Source organism: Parasteatoda tepidariorum, chromosome 1 (assembly GCF_043381705.1).
Source record: "Parasteatoda tepidariorum isolate YZ-2023 chromosome 1, CAS_Ptep_4.0, whole genome shotgun sequence".
Classification (NCBI taxonomy): domain Eukaryota; kingdom Metazoa; phylum Arthropoda; class Arachnida; order Araneae; family Theridiidae; genus Parasteatoda; species Parasteatoda tepidariorum.
The window spans coordinates 30,352,044-30,369,579 of record NC_092204.1 but is presented as its reverse complement, the minus strand read 5'-3'; the positions used below and the strand labels follow the sequence as shown (position 1 = coordinate 30,369,579).

The window sequence follows — 17,536 nt, the reverse complement described above, 5'->3', positions numbered from 1 at the left end:
TAGAATTAAATCATATTTTAATATTCTCGAGTAAAATCTAAAATTCGGGACACAATAAACAGGGAATAATTTCTGTCCTCCGAAGAAATAAAACCAGTAGGATTCTACTCATCAACCTCAATAATAGAAGGTTATCCCTATGGCTGTTTGGAAGGTCTTTGACGTGTTCTCTGATGAAGTGAAAGTAGGCATCGGTTCTCACGAACACAGAAGGATTCTTAAGTTCGCAAAGAATATCACCATAATTAACCACTCCCACGCTATAAAACGTATGTTTATGTTGAAGGAAAACCGTATTTCCAGAATCCCCCTAAAACATAAAAGGTATGAAAATTAGAAGAAAAAAGTAACATTAAGCAGGTAAGAAAACGATATTATTTAACATTCGATGCAATGTAATACTGAAAACGCAAGACTCCGTAAACTTGTTTACTAATATTAAAGGTAATGTTATATGCAATTAAATAATATTCGATCTTACATTTTAACTCCTAAGTTTATCGTCTATTTCATTAATTGAGGACTAAGGCCCTTTTTTAGGAAAAGAGCACATTATTAATAAATAAAAGTTTATTCATAAAATGAAAACAAGCATCATTTTTAAAATATCATTTTTCATCAATACAAGATTTGGACTGAAAACGCTAGAAAATATTATAGAAAGTAAATTCGTTTCACGAAGGATAAATTATTGATATGTAATTTTTACCCGATTGTTTCCATCACCATAGTATTTGTGGTCGCCAGCTAAAATGAATCACTTCAAAGGTATTTATAATTTAGTAATTTTTATTAAACTTTCATTTTTGATTACTTTTATTTTTAACGTAAATTTGTATATTACATATTAAAATATGTGTTCGTGCATGTGCGACTGCCGCGCCACCCCCTTTGAGAAAGACCTTTTTATACCTTGAGAACTTCATGAATGGCGGACGTAGTCCGTGAGTCCTTAAAAATAAAGTGTTCTACAGTCCACTGCAAACCAGCCCACTGCACTACAGTCCACTGCAAAACACAAAAACTGTTCTTTTGAGTACGGCTAAGTGTTTTATTAAGAATAAAAATTCCTTATGGTAGGAAGTTAGGTGCTTGCTAGATTCAGGCTCCCAATCATGTTTGATTAATCGCAATTGTTTACAAAATCTTAATTTGCCTTACGAAAAAATGAACACACAAATTTCTTGTTTGAATAATTCATCGATGAATATAAATAGGTGTGTTAGGACTTCGATTTCAAATAAAAATAAGAGTTTTGAAAAGGAATTAACCTTTTTAGTAGTTGAAAAAATAATTGATTTTACGCCGTCGAAATTTCTTAATGCAGCAGTTAAGGTCCCTGTTAATGTTAGATTAGCTGACGAAACCTTTTTCATTTCTGACAAAATTGACGTCAAGGGCAAATCTTTTTGACCCCCTAGGGATAGCCGGCCCTGTAATAGCCAAGGCCAAAATATTTATGCAGAAATTGTGGAAATTGAACATTGACTGGGGTGATCCACTTCCTGCTGCAGAATCTCAGGAGTGGAGCGAATTTATTTCCACATTGAAAGGTGTGAGTAACATTAAAGTTGATAGGTGCATTACAATAGAACAGTCTAAAACAATCGAATTTCATGGATTTGCTGATTCATCGGAGAGTTGTTATGGAGCGGTCGTTTATTGTAAGTCTTTCAACTCTGCAGGTGACATAAATGTGAAATTAGTTGCTAGCAAATATAGAGTTGCCCCACTTAAAGCCCTAAGTATCCCCAGACTGGAACTTTGTGCTGCAGTCTTGTTGTCCAAGTTAATGAAAAAGATACTTTCCGCATTAAAATTGCAAACAGACAAAGTTTACCTTTGGTCTGATTCCATGATTGTGCTAGCATGGATTCAAAAGGAGCCAACGAGTCTTAAGACATTCGTGAAAAATAGAATTGCACTCATACAAGAACTGACGCTAAAGTCCCAATGGAATCATGTGCCATCCGAGATGAATCCCGCGGACTTGATATCCCGAGGATTGGACCCTGTGAAACTTTTAGAGACAAATTTATGGTGGAAAGGCCCTAATTTCCTTTATGACAATGAGTATCCTAACCAAAACTTTCCTGTGTCGCAAGAACTGAGTGTCTTCCAAAGTGAACTTAAAAAGCCTTCAAGCTTAGACATTGAAGGTCCCTTAAAAGCCTTTACATTAACATCCAAAAATTTTGTGCATGAACTAATTGGCTTGAGTAATAATTATTTTACTATAGTGCGTGTATTAAGTTATATTTTTAGGTTTTCTAAGAATTGCAGAAATCCTACTGAAGGAGCTTCAGGACCTCTGAGCAATGAGGAGATCAACGCCTCCGAGCAGTTCCTGTTGAGAGTAATACAGAACGAGGAATTTGGATCAGAAATTCGGAGTCTCAAACTGCACGGGAAGGTGTCTCCTACGAGTAAGATAAGAAATTTGAACCCTCTTTTAGATTCAAATGAAGTTTTAAGAGTTGGAGGACGATTAGGTAACACTGAATTGAATTTTCTTAAAAAACATCCTGCAATACTCCCTAAAAATAGTCCTTTAACTTCTGTTATTATTTCGACATATCATCTTAAATATTTGCATATTGGTCCAAATGGTTTATTAAACTGTGTAAGAGAAAAATTTTGGCCCTTGTGTGGCCGTTCTCTATGTAGAAGAATTACTCATAATTGTGTTGTTTGTGTTAAAAATAAACCCATTGCTGCTACGCAAATAATGGGAAATCTACCTAGAGAAAGAGTTGTGCCAGATTTCGCATTCAATTGCTCTGGTGTTGACCTAACTGGTCCGTTTTTCATTAAATGTAAACATCAAAGAAAAGCAATTTCTCTAAAGGTGTATATTTGCTTATTCATATGTTTTGTATCTAAAGCAGTGCATATAGAGATAGTTTCTGATTTGACATCCGAGTCTCTAATTGCCACGTTGAAGAGATTCATCGCGCGTAGAGGCAAATGTGCCAAACTGTTTTCAGACAACGCGACGAATTTCGTTGGCGCTAACAAGGAGTTAAAAAAATGTTTAAATTTATTCAAAAATCCTGATGAAAAATTGGCTAACTATCTATCCGCTGAAAGCATAGAGTGGAGTTTTATCCCGCCTAGAGCCCCCAACTTTGGTGGTCTCTGGGAGGCAGCAATTAAGTCGTTTAAATACCATTTTAAAAGAGCTGTAGGTAATGCCTCTTTAACTTACATAGAATTGCATACTATAGCCACTCAAATTGAAAGCATTTTGAATAGTAGACCGATAACTCCCCTATCCGCGGATGAAACCGACTTAGAAGTTTTAACTCCTGCGCATTTCCTGATAGGGAGAACAATGAACGCCATAATTGAACCGGATTTGACAAATTTAAAGGAAAATAGGTTATCCAGGTGGCAAAGAATAACCAAATTAGTACAATTAATTTGGAGAAAGTGGCAACGAAGCTACCTAAGTGAACTGCAGCAACGTGGCAAGTGGAGATTCGAAAAGGACAATGTCAAAATCGGTAGTCTAGTCTTAATTATTGAGGATAATTTACCAGCTAATAAATGGTTAATGGGGAGAATAATTAAAGTGTTTTATGGCACTGATAAGAAAATCAGAGTTGTAGTTGTAGAGTTGTACCAAAAATACATTTTGAGCTATCGATTAGAGTGATCAAAAAACAGCATGCTCTTTCTGAAAACATATTTTTTAAACGAATAATATAGCTTCTCCTATGACTAATTCAACTATAGAATAAAGTATTGAGGTAAAATAAAATATTGTCAATATAAATAAATATTTTTCAAAATGTACTGATACATTTCTATAAGATGCGTAGCATTTAAATTGCACTATACTTTTTAACAAAAAAGTTTTCGTTATAAGTATTTTTATGTTCATATCAACTTGAGGTTTGTAATAAATGTTAAATTTCATTTAAATTCTATTTTCTATTTATTCTTAATTATATTTTATTCTTAATTATATTTTATTCTTTATTATTAGATTAATTCTTGATAATACATTTTAAGAAATATTTTATTTCATTTATTTAATTAAGATTTTTTTAATTTACCCTTTGATCGACTAATAAAATATTAATGATGTATCATTAGTATATATGTTAAATTATCAAATTAGAAAAAAACAAATAAAATTATTAATGAAATATCAAAAAATCATTCAATTTCTTATAATCATTTAAGTTATTAGTTTCTGTTTGATATAATATGTAACAATTTTTCTATTTTGGACGCATCTCAGAGAAAAAAGGTAAAAAAAAATTCTGATGTCAAAAATCAGGAAAAACATTCGTTTTCATGAAGCGAATTCTATGTGAAATTAACCCCGATTTAGTCATTGTTTTGTTCGATTTGATGAAAATTAACCGACTCGAGCAGCAAGCCCGACTTCAAAGGAACTTTCAACCTGTTTACCGCTGACAATATTTTGTAATCTCTGTGACTGAATAATTTTAGTCAATTTAAAATAAACCTTTATTTTCAAAAGCCATCCAAGGAATCGAATCATTATTAGAAAGGTTTATTTAATTTTGTATGATTCATTTTTTTATATAATTGAAAATATAATGAAAAAAAATTTATTTCGATTTTTAAAAAAAATTAATAAGTCCTTCGTATCAACCGAAATTATTACCTAAATGTATAGAAAAATTTCGCTTTATTATTCGATATAACGCGAATATACAAAGGGTTTTATGAATAAGTAAGTTCAAGTTTGTAATAATGTATGAGCGTTATTTTTTCTGTAAATGTTCTTATTAAATTGTTCTTGAATGTTTATTTTACTTTATTATTTCTTTTGATTGTGAAAAGTATTTTTTATTTGTTGTTCTTTAACTACAATTTCAAATGTATAAGTACATTCTGAAAAATCACTACTATTTAATCCTTGTAATGTGTTTAAGCAACAATAATAACGTAAAACATGTTTAACGCACTATTATCTTACAAAAATTAAAATTCCAGAAATTAAAATCTTTTTTAAAAAATATGTATAACAGCAATTATGAAATAGAGCAGGGCTTCCCTTTTTTTTCCCTGAGGAACCGTAAATGATCAAATAATTTTCGGTGGAACACAATTATCAGCACCTGAACCAATAAAATAATTTATTTTGAAAATAATTTAATATGAGAAAATGAAATTCTATTTTCTGTTTTATCATTACGTTGATTTTAATCTTATCTTTACCTTTGATCTTTAATCTTAATCTTTAATCTTAATCTTTAATCTTAATCTTTAATCTTAATCTTTAATATTAATCTTTAATCTTAATCTTTAATCTTAATCTATAATCTTAATCTATAATCTTAATCTATAATCTTAATCTGTAATCTTAATCTTAATCTTTCATCTTTCATCTTTAATCTTTCATCTTAATCTTTCATCTTAATCTTTCATCTTAATCTTTCATCTTAATCTTCCACCTTTAATCTGTATTTTACTTTTATTATTTTTATAAAGACATCTGAAATATTAAAAAGATTATGGAACATTGATTATATTAAAATATAATTAAAATTCTAAATAAAATTGCTAGTTGAAAAACTGAAACTAACTCTGAGAACTCCTTTCATTGACCCCTAGTTCTCGAAACAACGTTTTACTTTGAAATTTAGTAAGAATTTTTCTGGTGTGCTTTTGCTTAACGTAAATGGGCAGCGAAACGTAAAAAACTGAGTTTTTCAATAACTTTGACAGTGGAGAAATCTGAAAAGAAAAAAAGCCAAATGGAAATGAGTGCCTAACCATACCTGGAAAGCGATATGCTAATAATATAGCAAAAAGTAACTTTCCTGTATTGTTGTTATCTTTAGAGAAACACCATAAAACATTCTTATATTTAATTTTTTAAGAAATGAATTTGAACTTTGAAATTTTCTACAGGGGTGAGAAAATCTTTTAGAAACTTAAACTTGCACGGTATTCATTTTTTCTTATTTGCTTCAGTATTAGAAACGAAAATCAGAATTTCAGATTTTCGTCTGGTTTTCAAAATAATAACTCTTAATATACAAGAAAAATTTATTGACAAGTAAACAATGATAAATCCATACTTTTCAACTGCTTCGAAATAGGATTTAAAATTTAATAAGATAAGCTGTCATTCTGAACAGTTTAGACGGCCATTTATCTAGACGGCCAACACGCAGACATCTGGTTCAACTGCTGAAATTGGCGCAGGAATGATAGGCTTCCTATTAGTGCATTTTTAGAGGCTTACCTAGCAGAGTTTTATATATATAGAAATAAATAAAAGATACGTACTTTGCAAACTCTTGTACGTTTATCTGTCACTAAACAAAGTTCCCTTGAAGGTAAGAACCCGAGATACTTAGAGGAACACTCCTTACTATCAACAATGCGTGAAGTACCTTCACGAAGTTTTTGTTGTTTTTCTGAGAGAGGAAGAAACAGAATCGAAATAACAGAGAATTTTAAATTTTTTAGGTGATTTATACTATATATATATATATATATATACTATCTACCTGAGTTGAACAAAAATGTAATCGATTACATTTTTTTATTACAGTAATCAATTACTTACATATTTAGACATAAATGTAATGTACATATGCATGCGTGTAATGTATGTCCATATCTACAATGCATGTACAGACATCCATGCATTGTACATGCATATGTAGTACATATGGATATGCATACATGGAACAAACGTGCATTGTACATGTGCGGATACATTCATCGGACATAAATACATTGCACATATGCATAGATTGGGATAGCTTGCATGTACACATGCAAAATTTGTGCGAAAGAATTATGTCCAATATATTTATGCACATATGTACAGCATATGTACACGCATATGTACATTATATGAACATTATATGCTCCTTACATCATATGTACATTATATGAATGTACATCTGTTCACCATATGTATATACATCTGTACAATATATGCATCTTAAATGTGTGTATGTACATACGTTATGCATGTCGAATGTATGTAAGTACATATGTACAATATATGCATGCTGAATGTATGTATGAATATATGCAAAATATAAATACGCCCAATGTACGTACACAAATGTATTATGCATATTTGGATACATACATTGAGCATAAACATATTGCGTATGTGTACATCCATACGTAGGATGTGCATATCATGTACATGTATACATACATATATTGTGCATACTACATATATACCTATATTGTACATGTATCCATATATTATACTGTTCATAAATAAATTGTACATGCATGCATGGGACATACATTGTACAGACAATGTATGCATGTATGTTTGTGCAAACAACAAGTACTTGTATATATATGTGTACATGAACATGGATAAACATTTTACGTGCACAAATATTTGCATAAAATGCATATATTCATTGTGTATGAATGTACATGTCTGCATTGTTTGCACATACATACGTAAATATTAGCTATATACATACGCACATATATTTTATACTTACAATATAAGTATATGTACATGTGTGTGTAACTAAAATGTCTGTACATATGCACTAGATAAAATCATATGTACATACATTTTAGTTACATTCATTTGTACGTATACAAATACGTACAAAATGTATCATTATAAGATACATTATACTATCTACAGTAAAATATAATCATTTATAACAATACAATAGTATTGTAATCGTATAACAATAGTATTGTAATCGTGTTTTTAAATTACATGTAATCATAATTGCATGTAATCAAATTACATTTAATCATATATTATGATTACTTGTGATCACGATTACAAGTAATCGTGATTACAAGTAATTGATTACAGTAATTGGTTATGTAATCATGATTACAGTTGTAATCAAAATTTGTAATCACGATTACAAGTAATTGATTACTGTAATTGAAAAATGTAATCGATTACATTTTCACTCTACTCTGATGTAATCAAAACTTTTGATTACTTGCAATCGCGATTACTTGTAATCATGATTACAAGTAATTGACTACATAGCTGTAATTATCTGTACTCAATTACAGTTGTAATCGACTACTTTAATCGACGGCCAACTCTGCTATCTACCAATAAGTATTTGGACACCTATGCAAATGACTATATCTGCGGTCCTGAGATACGTCACGTCCTCCACCGGTATATATCGTGTAGGGCACAAGATCGGCATTAGTCCCATGCAAGATGCCTACTGCGCTATTTTAGATGACAACGTGCTTCCTACGTTGTGGCAGTTTTACGGGGTGGACCCCTGTTACTTCCAGAACGACATTGCCAGCTGTCCTGTTGCGAGGGTCACCAAGGCTTGGTATGGTGCCAATGGCGTTAATCGAAAGTTTTGGCCTGCCGCCCGGAGCCCAGAACTAAGCCCTATCGAGAACCTCTGGGAGGAGATGGATCATCGAATTAAGGGGTGTGCAACCCATCCAAACTCGGTGAATGTCTTCACCAAGCCGAGTGGAAGAAATTACCACTTGCCGTTACACAAGAACTTATGGAAAGTATGGCCCGGAGGGTTCAGGCTGTAATTGAGGCAAATGTAGCGTAGAGGCTTTATCAACTATTGATTATGAATAAAGTTTGTTTTTCTTTTCAATCACACGTGTCCAAATACTTATTGGTAGATAGTGAATATATATATATAATATATATCGCCTTTTTCACTCTGCTGCTTCTGGACACAGTACTTTGTGAGAGATGTTTAACTAATTATTATAAGCGAACTAATGATTCAATTACAATTGATTAAAAATGTTTTAAATTTTAAAATAAAATAGTTATTGCTATCTAATCAATCACAGTTAAAAGCGTTTTTTTTTCGTTCAATTCCTGGGAAATCTTAGTAATATCTAAACAAAAAATTATAATTGTTTTTATTTATAAGAGTTTTATATAATACTTTAAAAAAAGGTCTGTTTATGTTTTAAGAAAACTTCACTTGAAGTCTTTACAGTGATTTTTTTCATGACAAATTTAGAAAAATCTCATTGTGAAACAATAAGAAGAGAAGTAATCAAAGCAGAAATAATCATAATTAATTCAAAATATATAAATCGGTGTTAAAACGGTTGTTAAATTTCACGTCTAAAAGATAGGTTTAAGGAAAATTGGACAACTATACTTACTGAACATTTCTGTTCTACCGAAGCCAGCAATGTGCACTATATTGCCCACTGTAAGAATGCTTTTAGGTGGATTGACACAAATTGGTTTGCTGTACAGTGTGCAAGGAATGGAATCCTGTAGTTCTAAAAGGGCTACATCATTACCCTTCTTACTTAAACTATATTCAGGATGAATTATGACCTGTTTGACTAGTACTGTTTTAGCAGGTCGATATTTATCTTTGCCTAACAATCCAATTCGTAGGTTTTTCACTTTTAGGTGAAAAGGTGTAGGTTTTTTCCTAGTATAAAAGAAATACATATTTATTCATTCATTGGTATTATAAGCTAACGTATTAACACAACGAAACTTTGAAATGAATGTGTGTCGCGCAATATACAATGTGTCTTATTTAAATAAAGCCACCTAGATTTTCTTCCATAACTTGGCGCAAAGAAACCCCATGAGAACCAAACATATATATTAAAAACATTTACAACTAAACACATATTTTCTGGGTGTAACTCACTTTCTGTTCTATTTGGACAGGAAAAGACATCGAATGTGTAAAAAAAAGGAGGAAAAAGATTTTCCCGCCGAAATAAAAAGCACCCTCTGATTGCAGTTTATATTTTCCTTATGTTTAAATACGATTTGGAATATATGATGCTGCGTAAAATTTACTACAACCAGAAGACTTTATCGTTAATATTGTGCAAGGTTAAAAGAACAACTGCCATCAATTCTGAAACTGACAATTTTTGCCGTATCCTTCTGCCGTACAATCCTTCTGAGGATAGCTCCTAAGTTTTTTGGGGGATATAGGTCGCGTAAAAAGACAGGACATTCCTGACTTGCACCCCTGTACCCCAATGTTCTTACTTACTAACTCTGCTTACTCACTCGAAAAGATTTTGTAACGTAAATAGAAGCATGGTTCTGTTGGAAATTCCATTTTCGGCAACCTACCAATTCCTTCTCAACAACAACAAAAAAACAGATATAAGGGTGATTCTCACAAAACATGACAATTCACTGTCCCTTGCTCCAAGATCTAATACTATAATACTAAAAGAACTTTTCTTTAAAAAAAATTAATAAATAGCATTGCTATTAGCATTTTAAAATGACTTTGCACTAACGATATTCTTTGTGCTCGGAAATAAAATATTAATTGGATAGATTGAAAGATTCATTTCAAGAAGATTCATTACAGAGAAATTTGAGTGAAAATAGTCAAATAATTTTCAGAGAAAGGAATGTTTTCAGAAAAAATTAAATTGTAAATATTTATTTTTAACGAACTATTCAATCGAATGCCGTTAATTAGAATTACATATCCTTAAATGATTTGAACATTTTTTAACTTCATAATCAACAAACTTCTATAGGAAATTAAATAATTTAAAATCATATTTCTTTCTTGGAACTGTCTTTAGAGAAACGAATTTTATATCTTTGTTCTAAAAGTATTAAACTATCTTTAAGGTTTCTTTGATAAGGGAATTTCTCACAAAGAGAAATTAACATTAAGGAGCCCTAGCATTTTATAACTGCCGTTGAACAGCCTAACCAATATCAGGTTTCAGCTACTCCGTAGACTTGTAAATTTCAATCCAATCCAGAAGACAGGGGAACTTCTGGATCAAATATTGGGATCGTTCACCAAACATATCTATTAAGACTATATTTTCCCGATTGTTCTCCTCGTATTTTTTAAGGAGTCAAGTTTCAAAATCTGCCAAACAATTTTATACTTATTAAGGGAAATTATATTTTTTCAGACTGATTTCGTAGTATGAAATGACGTAACTCAATAATTAATTTAATTACACATAGTTATTAATTAAGGTTTCAATCCTTTGACGCAGATGGGACACCGGTTTCCCGCTTATTTATTTTTTCTGTCGCTCTAATTACAAGCGAAAATATATATTGTTATTATTTGATTGCAAAACAAATTCTAATTGCTGCTAAAAGTTATTTGCTAATTTATCGAAATTATATTTGTACTAACATATGATACTCTCAGAAAATAGTAGAAAATTTATTTATTTTCTTTCGTATTCAAAAATTTCGCTAAAAATGATTATGCAAACTAAGAAAATTTCAATGATGAATTACTGTTTCTCTTAGCTCTGAATAACTGCAAATATGTGCAAATTGGAGAAATTATTGTTTGGATGTGAGCCGTCTTCGTAAGATTTTACTTTTAACGCAGAAAAAGAATCCTGTATTCCAGGCTGTATTTCATAAATAAAATTATTAAAATTTTAAATACAACTTATTTGGACCTAAATAAATAAAATTAATTTCAAAAAAATATGAAAAATATGATCAATGAAATTTCTGCGTCAAAGGGATGATAACCATTAGGATTTATTTAGTACATGGAATTCTTACTACTTACAGGTATCTGCGAAAACAATGCGCTGCCGTTAAGACAAATGTTGGGGAAATTAAAGCTCCACCGCATGTACCCCATGGTGCCATTGATTTATCATGGATTATACAGACCTAAAAAGCAAATTCCTTATTTTTTAATCATGTTTCTAAAGGCAACAAAGAAATTCATTGTTTTTTGAGTTGAATGAATATATTTTTAATATTTTACTGAAGGCTCAGTGATCAGATAAAATAATGATATTTAGCAAATAATTTGATATAACTTAAAAATTTGTCACACAAATTCATTATTGTAAAATTTGGTTCATCTTTGTGCCCTACATTATACATGCTGATTATGAAAATGGTACATAATTTAAAGACGTAGAAAAACCGCATGACTTTAAATGTGAAAAAAATTGTGGGCTAGATTTTTTTCACTACGGGAATCGGCCCTGCATTGCTTAAGCTTGCAAAAGTTGAGAACTATTCATTGATTTTAATCGTATCCACCCAAGAGAAAAAAATGTCGGTGAATTTACTTTTAAGCTTAAGATGAACTAATAAATAGCTTAGATTTTTTTTTAAAAATTTATCTGATTCCAGGCAATTCTTTTTTACTAGTGAATACAAAGAGATTCAACACAGTTTTTGCATTTTGAAGGAGTGATAGGGCACACCATAATTGGTTTATAGTTGGATTTGGATAAGAATTGAGTTTGTAATTGTTATGCTGAATCACTCTGCATAATTTAGAGCTTTGCTTCGTATTCAGCATTCAAATTGTATTATTTTTTTTCTTACTTGGGGAAAGAATTTATTTAAAAGAACATCCTTGAGTGTTTGTGGCACAAGATATAAAGCGTTCGCCTCCATACGAGGTGAAAAAGGTTCAAATAAAAGCGATGGCTGATCGATACAAATTCTGCATCCACCTCAAACCAACCACATTGCTCATGTAAAATATCCTTATTGTATTGCCATCATTCATTCGAATCACTTGGGCCATCTAATTCATTCAATTTATTTTTATGTGTTTAATAATATTGGGTTGTTTATAAATCTTGTACAGTTCAAAGTTAAATCTCCTTTTCCAGTTATTGTTTTTATTTACACCACTAAGTATACTTCGCAAAATCTTTCTATCAAATATTGAGATACAATTTCCCTCCAGTTTTGTCTATTTTAGTTACCTTAACTTACTTTAACATTTTAAGCTTCCTTTAAAAATTGAACAAAAATAAAATCCTATTCCCTTCATATGTACTATTCACAAAAAAAATTTAATTCAATCGACAAATAAATTAATATAAGAAAACTTATAAGCAAAACTCATAAACAAACAGAATTGTTAAGCTTATAAGATTTCTTCAAACATTAAAAAAGAAATGCTTACAATCCAAGGATATTTTCTGTAATCTTTAACTGTTTTTCCATTAATAATGCGCTCTTCAGCAAAATCAGATACACCACATGCTGTAAAATTTAAGTTAAAAAAGAATTAATTTCGTAACTTTTGCACTGTAAACAAGAGATAAAAGAGACTCTCACAATAATAGAAAAAACTTTGAGGTTAAGAGTTGAAATGGGACAAACATTTTGTCAACTTCTGTTTGGTTTTAATGTATACATTTTAATGTACATTATTTTGGGTGGAAATTTTAGAAACGAATGTTAGAATTTTGCCAAACGAGCGGTAATAAATCATAAACTAGAGCTGTTTATCAGGCATTTAAAAAACACGTAATTTAAATAGAGAAATTATTTTTTACGACCAAGCAAAAGGATAATTTTTTATTTCTATAAAATAAAATGGAAATTTGTATTTTTAATAAAACTGAGAATAAATCTTTGCTATTTGCTCGTAACACAATGTTCAATCATAGTTTGTTCGAAATCAAACTTATTTTTGAAAACATGTTTAAACTTAGAAAACGATAACAAAAAAGCACTTGACAACGTTTGTTGAAAAAAATTTTGTTTTTCACATTCAGGGATATTTCTGATTTAATTTTATTCTTTAAGAATCTGGGTTTTTGCTTCATTCTTTTAAAGTAAAATATAACATATTTAAAAGCGTTTGTAGTTATTTTTTATAAAAATATTTTGTAGATTGCGCATGACTTGGAAGCATAATTTTTTATATCCTCTGAAAAATGAAAACTTTATTAAACTTAAGACAACATTTTACGGCAAACATATATTTTCTATAGTCAGCTTTAAAAATTAGCTTTTCTTAGGGAAAGAAATACAGTGCCCACCCCAAACGGCCCATAATTTTAAAACTATTTCGAAGTAGGCAGGAACATTTACAGATATTTCCAACTTTACATTCAGACGTTACATTCCACAAATTATTAATATATGAGCAAAGAAATCACATTTTTTTCACATATCTCTTTTCCAATCGAAAATGTCTTTGGATTCGAGAATAAGACAAAATCCATTGGCAAAATATCTTGCAACAAGTTATTTTCGTTAGTGTGAAGTTATAATTGAAAATTATACCTTCACCTTTTGATTCGCAACGTAAAATCACTTCGCCTTTTGATTTTTCATTCAGTGAAATAAGTGAAAACCACATGGTTCATCAAATTTTTACTTGCCCATGGCCTATTAGATTTTTACTTGTTTTCTATTCATTATTTTCTTTTCTCTTAATGGAAGCAAAAAAACTATTTATAACATTTTATGAAAATAAAAAAACAATTACATGTTACCTAAAACAATTATTAGTTATTTATTACAATGCCAACATATGCAATGTGTAAAAATCACTTTGCAATACGCAAAAAATTTTAAATATAGAAAATGCATTATTCGAAAACCTGTAATTTAAAATTCACAAAACTTGAGTCTCATTTACACATAAAAGTATTAAGGTATTAAAATTATATTGCTCACATGTACACAAGTAACGGAAAGAGTTGGTATTTTTTTCCTTCAAATTTCTTACACTTTTCCTTGCATTTCTTTTCTTTTTCTTTTTCTTTTTTTTTGTCTTTTTTATGTTATTTTCTTTTTTATTATTTTTCTTTTCTAGCTTTGAAGATTTCAAGAACTTAGCATTATCCTACCAGGACCCGCTGACTCTCTGCATATTTATCCCGTTCTGAGAATATAAGCACCATATATTAGTGATTTTTTTTGTGATTATGCTCTATAAAAACGTGTTTGTATGGACTTTAAATAACGAGGTGAAAACACCAACAGGCTCTATTAAACAAATGAGTCTTAACACAATCAACAATCAACTGAGTATTTACACAAGTAACTGTATTTATATGGCTGTAGTTTATTAATAATATTGAATCTAATAAAAAAAAATTTTAAACTCACGACATTTATTGAAATGACGGTGATGATGACCAGCCTTGTGATGTTTGATAGGATGTACTTTTCCTTTAACCTGAAAAAGTAAAATAAAAAGCATCGTTACAAAATGTTACGAAAAATCGAAGCAAGTTGAGTAATGAGAAAAATGCAATACACTAGTTGAGTTTATAGTTTAAATGAAGTAAACAAGCGATATGAAAACAAATGTGTAATCTTACAGACGTTGTCGAAAATATAAGAAATACTATTTTAACTATCAAAAGTAATTTTAAACATAAATATAACCATTACATAATTTGAGTTTTCTTATTCGTCCAAGCGGCATTACAAATTCAATACGTTCAACTTATTAAACTCTAATAATAAAACTTTCTGTTGTCAAATATTAATAATAAATATTTATTTTCTATTGCATCTATTTTCAAGACATGTCTTTACTTTTCTATATGTTTATTATTTTGCTTAAAATTAAATATCAAAAAATGTATAAAAATAATTCAAATTTTTAATAGCGAGAAGTTGGGCACCTACAACGGTTAAATACATCAAACTTAATGCAACAAACATCAAACATAAACTTAAATACATTAAACATAAATTATATGTTTGAGTATTCTTATTTGAATCCTATATCCATCAAGCGCAGATTAATTTAAGAGCAAGGCAAACAAAATTTCGTCTCGGCTCAACAAGGTAAATAAAACTGATTTGCAATCGAAATTCGATTTAAATTACAAATTACAAATGAACGTGCCATATGAATGTGAGGACTGTTTTTAACTTTCTAACGTAGAAACTTATTTACTTGATTGTGCTATCGTTTAGTTCATTAACAGAGTCATTAAACAAAATTTTTTAAACTTTATTTCTTGCAATAAAGTGTATTATTTACTGTTTTAAATCTGTGTATCCTATAAACTTAAAGAAATTTTTATCAGTTTAAGTATGCTTTATTTTGGCGAAAAAAATTAATTCTCTCGAAATAAAATGTTTTACTTGTTAACGCAACGATAAGGAAAAGTTACTAAAATTGTTTTATTATCCAGTAATAGCGCAAATGGGCCAAATATCATAGTTGTTTTGTTTAATATGTTAGCACATTATACACTGAATATTTCAATAACAATTTAACCTTGATACCCATACTGGTCAAGATATCTGAGATTACCCACATTGGTCAAGAGATGTGAAAGCCACGTAAAAGATAAAAATTAAATCGGAAGCAGCTAGTAATTTAATAGCAGGTCAGTTGGACATTTTGGGTCTATAAAACGAATATTTATATGAAAAATTTAAATTCTGCGAGCTCTGGATAGATGACCAGTTTTAACTAAATTACCTTTTTTGAAAAATAAACACAATGTATGAGTGATTAAAGAAAAATAGTATCTAATCAGTTTTTTTCTTCCTTTTTTGCGGGAGATGGAGAGTAAATGCTTGAATGGATTTCCGAATACAATAAGTCTTCTATACAGAACTCAGAAAGAAAAACTTATATATCTGTTTTACTTTAACTGCAATGAGGATTCAATTCTAAGAAATGGGAAATAGATCAAAATATTAATTTTATTTAATAGTTTGATAAGTTTTATGTCGTAAAACAGCAAATATCCTAGAAAAGAAATTGTATTTCCTAGAAAAGAAATGAGAATGAACAGTTTGATGTTTAAAATAATCATGAAAAAACTAAAATATTTAAATTAATGTAGGCATACGTTTTCAATTCAGAAAAATCTACGACATTTTTTTAAAACTAAAAGCAAATTTAATTTTGTTTTGAAAGCTAAATAATAATTTACAAGAATCTAAAAGAAAAGAAAATTAAGAATTAATGTTTTTTTTTTTCTTTTTTTTTTAATATTTAGAGGATAAAGTTCAGCTCCAATTTTAAAACGATCAACAATCTTTAGAAAGAAGCCATAGTTCGTCTGTTTGTGTACACTGTTTATCTTAATATCTAATATCTTAAAAATTAATATATATACAAGAAAGGAAAACAAAATTTTACTCACACATAAAAATATTGTTAATAACAAGGAAATACGTAAAACTAACATGTTTAAATAGTTTTTATGGCATGAAGCTTTCGAATAAAATATTTTATAAATTGTTTTGTTATTTAATTCGATTCTCCTATTCCAAAATACAATTTCCGTGAAAAGACATATTATCCTCTGCAATATACTCTCGTTAAAAGTCCTCAGCCCCAATTTTTTTCATTGTTTTTATAAATTTCTTGGAACTATTTCTGTTGGCATTGTTGATTTACATTTGATATTAATTTTAAGTGAAGCTTCGGTATTCGCTTAAAAAACTCATAAATAACTTCAAAAACTCTTTTTCATTCAAAATCACGAAACAAGTATAATTATTTCGAATTACCTAGAACTAAATCACAGATTGTGTTAAGACTCATTTGTTTAATAGTGCCTGTTGGTATTTTCGCTTCGTTATTGAAATAATGATACATTTAAAATTAAAAAGAAGATTTTGGATCCTATATCCTTTCTAATATTCATTTGACTTTTCTCTTCGATGACAAATTCTTAGGATTGTAGTCAATTCCCTAAAGATTTCAATAATTAAGAAACTGATAGTTAAATAGAGAAATCGAAGATTGAAAAATCAGATACATAAAACTCCATTTCTCAGGAATTGATTAATTTCGTTCAAATTTTCTATTTTGCCTTATAAAATTACACTCTTGAAAATATATACCTG

General features: G+C 29.6%; 1 protein-coding gene across 1 annotated transcript; it reads right to left on the bottom strand.

Annotated features, from left to right (window-relative positions):
* On the bottom strand, positions 1-16,963 carry LOC107445361 (tryptase beta-2-like). Its single transcript, XM_016059739.3, has 7 exons — positions 16,828-16,963; positions 14,819-14,888; positions 12,876-12,955; positions 11,505-11,611; positions 9,115-9,395; positions 6,277-6,407; positions 1-310 (listed from the first exon to the last, which is right to left on the bottom strand). The coding sequence occupies exons 1-7, from the start codon at positions 16,870-16,872 to the stop codon at positions 38-40; spliced, it is 987 nt and encodes a 328-aa protein (XP_015915225.3). The 5' UTR covers positions 16,873-16,963; the 3' UTR covers positions 1-37.
* Between the last annotated feature and the right edge of the window lie 573 nt (positions 16,964-17,536).

Coding starts and splice junctions, on each gene's coding strand:
- LOC107445361 (XM_016059739.3), bottom strand. CDS start 16,872: ATGTTAGTTTTACGTATTTCCTTGTTATTAACAATATTTTTATGT. Junction 14,889..16,827: donor TATTAACAATATTTTTATGT/GTGAGTAAAATT, acceptor TTACTTTTTCAG/GTTAAAGGAAAAGTACATCC. Junction 11,612..12,875: donor ACAGAAAATATCCTTGGATT/GTAAGCATTTCT, acceptor TTTGCTTTTTAG/GTCTGTATAATCCATGATAA.